The 10,299-nt window shown below is 42.4% G+C and overlaps 1 protein-coding gene across 5 annotated transcripts in view; it reads right to left on the reverse strand.

Moving 5' to 3' along the window:
• The window catches only part of wdr27 (WD repeat domain 27), a 531,763-nt gene that overhangs the window by 477,545 nt on the left and 43,919 nt on the right, over positions 1–10,299 (reverse strand). For all 5 annotated transcript variants that reach the window (XR_006312430.1, XM_043695384.1, XM_043695383.1 and 2 more), the window contains exons 13-15: positions 7,191–7,266; positions 5,440–5,517; positions 3,614–3,720 (exon numbers count right to left, since the gene is read on the reverse strand). Coding sequence is in view for 4 of the 5 variants with exons in the window: in XM_043695384.1 (XP_043551319.1) it covers positions 3,614–3,720; positions 5,440–5,517; positions 7,191–7,266 (261 nt within the window). In the remaining variant the exon portion in view is untranslated. The remainder of the gene's footprint in view (positions 1–3,613; positions 3,721–5,439; positions 5,518–7,190; positions 7,267–10,299) is intronic.

Below are 10,299 nucleotides of genomic sequence, written 5' to 3' on the forward strand. Positions count from 1 at the left end.
TTCCTAACCTGCAATCTTCTTCCTGACCTCTCCGCCCCCACCCCCACTCCGGCCTATCACCCTCACCTTAACATCCTTCCACCTATCGCATTTCCAACGCCCCTCCCCCAAGTCTCTCCTCCCTACCTTTTATCTTAGCCCGCTTGGCACACTTTCCTCATTTCTGAAGAAGGGCTCATGCCCGAAACGTCGATTCTCCTGCTCCTTGGATGCTGTCTGACCTGCTGCGCTTTTCCAGCAACACGTTTTCAGCTCTGTAACTACTACAGAGCCTGAAAGAAGGAATGAAATCAGGTATCCTGGTATTGGTTAAGGCACTGGAAATGACACCAGTGAACTCAGCCCTGTCGACCTTGCTAAGTCCTCCTCGCTAACATCTGGGGACTACCGCCAAAATCGAGAGACCTGTCTCACAAACTAGCCAAACAAAAGCCTGACACAATCATACTCAAGGAATCATATTATAGACAATGTCTCAGACAAAACCATTACCATCTCTCATTGTGTATTGTCTCACTCGCAAGATCAAAACAGAGATGGGAGCACAGTGGTATTCAGATGGGAGAGAGTTTTCCGGACAGTCATCAACATTGACTATGGATTGTGGCCTCCTCCAGAGGGCCCCAACATTGCAGATGAGAGTCTTTAAACAATTTGATTCACACCTTATAACACCATGAAATAGTCAAAGGTACTGGATACTGCAAAGCCAATGGCCCTGACAACACACCAGCAACTGGTACTGAAGATATGTATTCCAGAACTTGTCTCACCCCTAGCCAAGCTTTTCAGTACAGTTACGACACTGACAACTACCTGACAATGTGGAAAATTGCCAAAATATGTTGTGCACACAAAATGCAAGACAAATCTAACCCAGCTAATTACTGCCCCATCAATCGACTCTCCATCATTAGTAAAGTTATGGAAGGTTTCATAACAGTGCTATCAAGCAGCATCGCTCAGCTTGGATTCCATCAGGGCCACTCAGCCCCCAACCTCATTACAGCCTTGGTTCAAATTTAGAGCTGAATTCCAGCGGTGAGGTGAGAGTGACAGCCCTTGACATCAAGGTTGCATTTGACCAAGCGTGGCATGAAGGAGTCTTAGCAAAACAAGAGTAAGTGGGAATAGGGGGAAAATGCTCCACTGGTAAGAGTCATATCTGGCACAAAGGAAGATAATTGTGGTTGTTGGAGGTCAGCTCCAGGGCACCTCCATCGGAGTTCCTGGGCCCAACCATCTTCAGCTGTTTCATCAATTACTTTCCCTCCAGCTTGAGATAAGAGTAGGGATATTTGCTGATGATTCTACAATGTTCAGCACCATTCGCAACTCCTCAGATACTGAAGCAGTCCATGTCCAAATGCAGTAAGATATAAATCGTATCCAAGTTTGAGCTATCAACTAGCAAGCAATGTTTACATCACATAAGTGCCAAGCAATTGAGCAAGATAAAATCTAACCATCACTCCTTGACATTCAATTGCATTACCAGCACAGAATACACCGTCATCAATATCCTGGAGTCATCATTGACCAGAATCTGATCTGAACTAACCACATAAATAATGTAGCTACAAGAGCAAATGAGAGAAAAGGAACTCATGGTAATATAGAATCTCTACAGTCTGGAAACAGACCCTTCAGCCCAACAAGTCCATACCCACCCTCCGAAGAGTAACCTACCCAGACCCATTTCCCCTACCCTATATTTACCCTGACTAATGCACCTAACCTACACATCCCTGAACACTATGGGCAATTTAGCACACTCAATTCACCTAACCTGCACTTCGTTGGACTGTGAAAGGAAACCAGACACCTGGAGGAAACCCACCCAGACACTGGGAGGATGTGCAAACTCCACAGACAATTGCCTGAGGCTGGAAACAAACCTGGGTCCTTGGCATTGTGAGGCAGCAGTGCTAACCACTGAGCCACCGTGCCACCCCATTCTGTAGCAATTAACTCACCTCTCGACTCCCCAAAACCTGTCCACTATCTACAAGGCACAAGTCAGGAGTGTGATGGAATACTCCCCAATTACTTGGATGTTTACAGCTGCAGCAATATCTAAGAAGCTTGCCAACAAGCTTGATTGGCACCAGACGAACATACATTCACTCCCTCTACCACTACTGCTCAGTAGCAACAGCGTGCACTGTCAACATTCACCTTCCACATTCCTGCCCACTACCATCTAGAATGGAACAGTAATTTATTATCACATGCATTTCTACAAAATAAAAGGAAACGTTTATGAGTCACCATACCATGGTGCCTGTATTAAAGACAGAAATCATAGATAAGAACAAAAAAGTAAATATTAAGACAGAGTTCATCTCAGATCAATTTCAGTTCTGGAAAAGTCAATTAAGATGACGAACACTGGAATACCCAGAAGCCGCCATTGAAGAAGACCTCCACGCCGGGACAAGACCATTAAACCTGGAGACTGCCATGCCAAACCGATACTGCCCCTCCGAGACAAGGCCTTCACAATGGGAGACCACCGATCCAGGCTGGAGTACAAGGCCTCAACACTGGGACAGAACCTACACACCAGGACAAGACCTCTACACCAGGCTACTGGAATACCTGGAAACTGATGCTGAAGAAGACTTCCACACTGATAAGACCTTCACACCGGGAGAATCCTAGAGACCGCCACACCAAGCCGAGACAGCCCATCCGGATGAGCTGTCACATTGGAAGACTGCCGTGCCAGGCCAAGACTACCGCATTAGGCCAAGACCTCAATGCCAGGCTAAGAACACCATGCCAAGCAAAGACCACTTCACCAGGCCAAGACTGCTGCACCAACCAAGTCTGCTGCACCAGGCCATGATCTCCATGCCAGGTCAAAACTACCATGCCAGGCCAAGACCACTGTACCAAGCCAAGGCCATCATGCCAGGCCAAGACTGCCATGGCCAGCCAAGACTGCTGCACCAGGTCAAGCCTACCATGCCAAGCCAACTCCACCATGTCAGGAAAAATCCACCACGCCTGGCCAATACTGCTACGCTGGACTGGAAACCTCTTCACTGGTCGTAGGCTGGGAGAAAACATTTTCCACTGAATGAGTTAAAAAAAAGATTAAATGGAAACGTTAAGAAAAAGCAGAGACAGAAGAACAAAGTAAAAAGCAGCCGGAGTAGATGAGCTCCTGAGCTCAGAAGTCTTCCAGCTGGGCTGCTACATCGCCACCAGCTTCCTTCTTAGATGGACAAGGGCAGCACATACTTAAGAACAACATCATCTTCAAAATCCCTATGAGCCACTCACCATCCTGACTTGGAAATATATTGTCATTCCTTCAGTATCACTCAATCAAAGTCATGGAACTCCCTTCCTAATGGCATGCTGGGTCTACTTACACTGAATGGGTTTCAGGAGTTCAAGAATGCAGCTCACCACCACCTTCGCAAGTGCAACCAGGAATGGGTAATAAATGATGGTCCAGCAGGCAAAGTCCAATTTCCATGAACGATAAAGAGATAGTAGTTTTGTGTTGACAACCACACCTTCACTTGTCAAGCTTTGAATGTCAAGCCTTTCGATTCATAGCCTCAGAAAACATTCTCTTTGTTCTCCATTCATGTAATACCTGAATATTGAATGCAGCATATAGGTGTCGGTTGGTTTGAAACAGCAACTCTTGTATGAAGTCTGCTTGGTGCCAGACTGTTCAGTGGGTATTCTTTGCTAACTCCCCTATGGAGAATCAAAGCATTACGATTTAGCAACAAGGATTCAATTAGAAATACAGGAACAGTTTAGAAGGTTAAACATGCTCTAGACCTTATTGGTAATCAACACCATTTCTTCCCTTAATTATTGGAAAAGTGTGGGGTGAAATTAGGCAAGGCTAAGACACAAAACATCTAGCAGCGGACTTGTACAGGACTGAATATTGAATATGATAGAATATCCTTGGTTAGAGACAAAAAAACTACAGATGCTGGGATCCAAAGTAAACAGGCAGGAGGCTGGAAGAACACAGCAAGCCAGGCAGCATCAGAAGGTGGAGAAGTCGATATTTTGGGTGTAACCCTTCTTCAAGATTGGGGGTAGGTGTAAGGGGAGTTGCAGATCATTGGGGTGACAAGTGCAGGGTGGTGAAGTGAGAATAGGTGAAGATAGCTAGAAGGTACAACCTGGTTGGTCAATGGGAGGAATGAATTCAGTAGGTGACTGGGAGGAGTGGGAGGGGGAGGGACTGGGAAGGGAGTCGGGAGATGGGAAGAGAGGTATTTGAAATTGGAGAACTCAATGTTGTGTCCTCCAGGCTGTAGGCTGCTCAGGCGGAAGATGAGGTGCTGTTCCTCCAATTTGCGGTTTGGTTCATTGTGACAATGGAGGAGGCCAAGGATGATCATGTTGGAAAGGGAGTGGGAAGGGGAAGTAAAATGGGCGGTGACTGGGAAGTCCGGTCGACCTCTGAGGGCCTGACTGAGATGCTCGATGAACCATTAAGTTTACGGAAAGTTAGGGAACAGTTCGCCGAGCATCTCAGCCAGGCCCACAGGGGCCAACCGAATCTCCAAGTTACCGCCCATTTCAATTCCCCTTCCCACTCCCTTTCTGACATGACCATCCTTGGCCTCCTCCATTGCCACAAGCCAAACCGCAAATTGGAGGAAGAACACCTCATCTTCCATCTGGGCAGCCTACAGCCCGGAGGATCCAATATTGAGTTCTCCAATTTCAATTTAACTCCTTTCCTTTCCCCTGACTCCCTTCACAGTCCCTCCCCAACCCTTACACTCCTCCCAGTCACCTACTGGATTCATTTCTCTGATTGACCAACCAGGTCGTACCCTTTGCCTGTCTTCATCTATCCCCACTGCACCACCCTGTCCCCTCCACTCCCTTTATCTGCAGCTCCCCCTCCACCCAACCAGAATCCTGAAGCAGGATTACACCTGAAACGCCGACTTCTCCACCTCCAGATGCTGCCTAGCTTGCTGTGTTCTTCCAGCATCCTGCCTATCTACTATGGTAGAATATTCGGCAAAATTAATTCCACTTGCTTTGCATTAATGCTGAACTGCACCCCAATTTATTGTATTCAAAATAGCATTCATTGTCACTGCACATTTGAATGGAAACATTGCTGATGATATGTCAGCAGAATTTCTGAAATTGTGAAAATACCAGTTACTAATGATCAGTAAGAAATAAGGGGCTTCATTCATTAATATTTACTATTAGGAACAGAATCTTGTCAGCTTACATAAATGTAAATACACCACATAAATATATGCATATCATGCTTAATTTGCATGTACTTGCATGCTCTTCCCAGAATATTGGGAGGGACGATGACAAATAAGCAGGAACAGACCATTTTTCACAATTGCACAACAGCCACAATAATTCAAAATTAGATTTTAGAAATTAAGAAGACTTCCTTGCGGATAGTTTTCTTACGTCAAACTGTTAGTTTTCTCCTTCATCACTGAGCTGACAGATTTTGGGGGATTTACTTTAGGTGTGTACATGTTCAATCTGCAACAAAATCATTAGTATTGTGTATTATTATCAAATAATAATTATTAGAATGAATGAACACATAAAAAGTAAAAATACTGGACTTTTGAACCCATTATTCTGCAACTTAATCAAAGAATGCCTACAATGCAGAAAGAGGCTATTCGACCCATTGAGTCTGCACCAGCCCTCTAAAGAATATTCCTCACAGACCCACCCATCCACCCCCAATATATGTAACATATGGTTATTCCATCTACCCTGCACATCCCTGGACATTACAGGGCAATTTAGCATGGCTAATCCACCTAACCTACACACCTTTGGACTGCGTGAGGAAACTGAAGCACCCAGCAGAAACCCACAGAAACATGGGAGAACATGGAAACTTCACATAAGCAGTCACCTGAGGCTAGAATGGAAATCAGGTCCCTGACACTGTGAGGCAACACTGCTAACTATTGAGACACTGTGATACCTGATGAGGATGAATTGCACCCTTTGGACAGATTTTCACCTGGCAAAAGTCGAAGCCTGTAAACCGTAGTGGTAACTCATATTAAATGTGTTTGCTCAACTATTTGGAGCTGAAATCTCATAGCTCGGCTTATGTATACCTACTTAAGACAGGAATGGAAGAGAAGACTAAAAAGAGATGGTGACGTGGATTAATCGGTTCAGATCTTGCCTAATAGTTTGTGGGAAGCTCTTTTGGAGGTTGAGCCTCTGTCTAGCAAACACAGACTTGATGCAGAAGAAGAAAAGCCAGCAAGGGAATATACAACTTCAAGTGTTCCCACAATATTCCCCTCACATGGGCCTTTTGGGGTTTAATCAGCCAGTATGCTTAGAAGCAATAAGCATGTGGCCTCAGCGATAGCAGAAATGGGTTTCTCATTCATGTCCAAGCCTCATTTGGGTATGAAGAGTAGATCAGTGAAATATCTGTATATGTGCGAGCCATGACACATAATAAATATCTCAGATGCTTGAAGCAATACTGTAAATGTCTAAACAGTCAGCTGGACTTTCTTTCTTCAACTAAGTTAAGAGGAACCTCAGCTAGATTTTTGTTGCAATCACACACAATAATTTCATGGATGACAATCATGGTAGTCACAAGTAAACGGACATCTTGGAAGGAGATGTGCATAGGCGTGATGAGAGCTGATCAAAGAATCATTGTCATTACAACACCAAATTCCAACAATATCTTTGGGAGACAGTTCACTGGATACCCACTCCATTCCCTCTTCCCCCAGCTGTTGTCACTTCCAGGATCTTCCACTAAATGGGGATTTTAATAATGTATCTAGTCAAATGTATTGTTATGCACCATTGCAGCCAAACGCACAACAATAATGGGGTCCAGCTTGCTGAAATGGGAGAAGGCACTATTTTAATGTTAAACACCAGCCAAAGCTTAAAAATCAATTACATATACAATAATGGTTTTAAAATAAAATGATAAAACCTTCGGTTAACATTCCGCACTTTGATAGGTGAGGCAGCATAGCTATAACCATTCTCCAGCTGGTCTTAAGTGGAATCCTCCATGTGCAAACCAGGCTCAGGGTTATGGTACACTACCAGAACAGAGTGAGCTTCAGAATAACCAAAGTGTACCTGCAATCTGCAATAGTGAAAAATCTCAGCTAAGATGCTACATTAATATTAGAAGTGACTTTTACCTTGGCGCTGCGGTGTAGCCAGAAGACTTCACTTTGGTATGAAACACAACTGGCTTGTCTTTTATACTGCTGGCAGCTAGTTTCAGGATTTCAAGATGGAAACAATATATTATATTTTGCAAGAGTATTAAGCAACAGTTGTCTTTCGTATTAATAATATTGAAGAAACACCATCATTCACAATAAGCATAAATGAATAAAAAAAACTGCTATATCAGTGTTATCAGCACTTATCCAGTTAGTCAGCTAAGTAAAACAATAAATGGTAACAAAATAAAGACAATGGTAAGTTAAATAAATAAAATTCTGATAAAGTGTCTGGTGGAGTCCACTCTTTAAGAACTTTTTTTTTGTTAAATCAACCTGTTCAGGGATGTTCTTACACACCTCTGCAGCAAGTGTGATTGAACTTCGGCCTCTTGATCCAGAGGTAGGGACACTACTATCGTACTACAGGAGCCCTTATAAACACTTCACAAATTTGCGTGCCATCCTCTTTAGGATTTAATTTGAGCAGATTTTACAGCTTCAAGACAGTACTGTTACGGTATTGTGTTATTCTACAGATATCATTACATTGTAATACAGTAATGCATTAATATCGTGGGACCACATTTGCATTATGGAGTTAAGCTACAGTATTATTATAATTTCATTATAGTATCAAGCTACAGTATTATAATACCATAAAAATGTTAAAATTCAGCACTGTGTTAGTATAGTTAATTAATGTTTTAAAACTCATGTTTTGGTGAATTAATATATAAGTTTTATATCTTATGGACTAGGCCACAGCACTCAAAACATTCTTGAGCACACAACCCAGACCATAACTTTGCAATTTGTTTCAGTATGTGTACAGTGAAAATTACCCGGAGTAAGTTAACTAGTTTCACTACTAGGTTTTAAACCAGACAGAAATTTATTCACAAAATTACACAATGAAACACAAAGAACAGAATAAAGAATCCCTGCAGAACTCAGCCTATCCAAACTAGACTTAATTATGTTGTTCCAAATATACACAACAGTCCCAACAAGCAAACCCCCTTTAAAAACAGTTTAAAAATGGAACAATGCTTACAGGTTGAAGTTAGAAGGGCAGAAAGAGAGAAGCCTGTTCTCGCAGTCCACTGCTGAACTCCTAACTAGTTCTGGACTCAACTGCTCAGCTAGAGAGCTGACCAAGCCCTTTCATTATACAGATCACTTCTAAAACATGACCAATTTGACCTGAAGTTTCATCTGTTTACAAATACGCCTTTCAAAATCCTTTTCATCTCTGTACCAGACTCGTCTAATCGGAGCCCAGCCCATTTAAGATCCCTCTGAAAGAAAATCAAGAACATATAATCCTTGAGAAAAGGAACAGCTTTTAGAAAAAAGGGGACCAGCTTTGTGACATATAGCTTAGGATTTCTGTGATCTTACTGAAGCATACTAGACCCAGGGGTTTTTGATAATGTGGATACTGAAACAATGTTTAAGCTGTGGGGAAGACTAGAACTAAGGGACACAATCTAAGAATAAGATGTCTCACTTTGAAGATGGTGATAAAAATGTTTTGGTTCTTTTCTCCAGAAAGCAATATCATTAAATTTATTCAAGGCTGACTTAGACAGATTTTTCATACGCATGAAACTATTGGACCATGACATGCAACCAGGGATAAAATGAAGTTGAGACCACATCACATCAATCATCATATTATTGAGTGGTCCAATCCTGCTTTTAAGTTATATATTGCTATAATCCTGGTATAATGGCACTAGACTAGACGATGCATTTTATGTACGATATGAAATTACATAATTATTATTATGGTACTGTAATATTTTATTTTCAAATATACCACAGATTTTTATCAATTAGATACATGACACACATTCAAGCAAAGCAACTTAGAAATGTACCAGATACAGTCTTTGTTTCCATGTCTTCTCCCTACTCGCCGGATTAAGTCAATTCTGAGAGCACAGGCACATTTGACAACATCAAGATAACTGTGTTGGTGATTCATGTTTCCTTTGGAACTGGCAAGTGCACACAGGGATTCTTAACCAACTGAAAATTTGCAGTCTACCAATCCTAGGCACTGGTAAGTATTACTTATCTAACTAGTGCCACCTGTCCACCATAATCTTGCTCTGCAGAGATATCAGGAATTCACTTGCAGAACTAGAAAGTGCAATCCATGGATTTTCTGTGCTCTGTCATTCAATTATACAATTGCGAAGAAACAAATACCACAATTTCCCTCTAAACAAACTGTGTTTCTACTGGCGACAGTGGCTGAACTGTTTACAGGGACATGCTAAGTGACAAGGTAACATCAACTGAAATTGAATTTTACACACCATTCTTTCTCTTTCACAATGCGAATATATAAAAATGAGAAGTATCCTGATAATATTCCCTTATGATTTGGGGAATTAAATTTCCATGATATGAACTTCAGGAATCAATCATCTCACAGAATTCATAGCTCATATGGAAACAACATGGAAACAGACCCTTCGGTTCAACATATCCATGCCAACCAGATATCCTAAATTAATCTAGTCCCATTTCCCTGCATTTGGTCCATATCGCTCTAAACCCTTCCTATTCATATACCCATCCAGATGCCTTTTCAAATGCTGTAACTGTACCAACCTCCACAACTTCTTCTGACAGCTCATTCCATACACACACAACATTCTGTGTGAAAATGTTGCCCCTTAGATCCCTTTTGTATCTTTCCCCTCTTACATTAAACCTATGCCCTCTAGTTTTGGACTCCCCTACCTTGGACAAAAGACCATGGCTGTTCACCCTATCCATGCCCCTCATGATTTTATAAACCTCTAAGGTCACCCCTCAGCCATCAAAGCTCCAGGGAAAATAGCCCCAGCCTATTTAGTCTCTCTCTCTATAGCTCAAGCCATCCAACCCCAGCAATGTTCTTATAGAGTCAAAGAGATGTACAGCATGGAAACAGACCCTTCGGTCCAACCCATCCATGCCGACCAGATATCCCAACCCAATCTAGTCCCACCTGCCAGCACCCGGCCCATATCCCTCCAAACCCTTCCTATTCATATACCCATCCAAATGCCTCTTAAATGTT

Source organism: Chiloscyllium plagiosum, chromosome 9 (genome assembly GCF_004010195.1).
Source record: "Chiloscyllium plagiosum isolate BGI_BamShark_2017 chromosome 9, ASM401019v2, whole genome shotgun sequence".
Lineage (NCBI taxonomy): Eukaryota > Metazoa > Chordata > Chondrichthyes > Orectolobiformes > Hemiscylliidae > Chiloscyllium > Chiloscyllium plagiosum.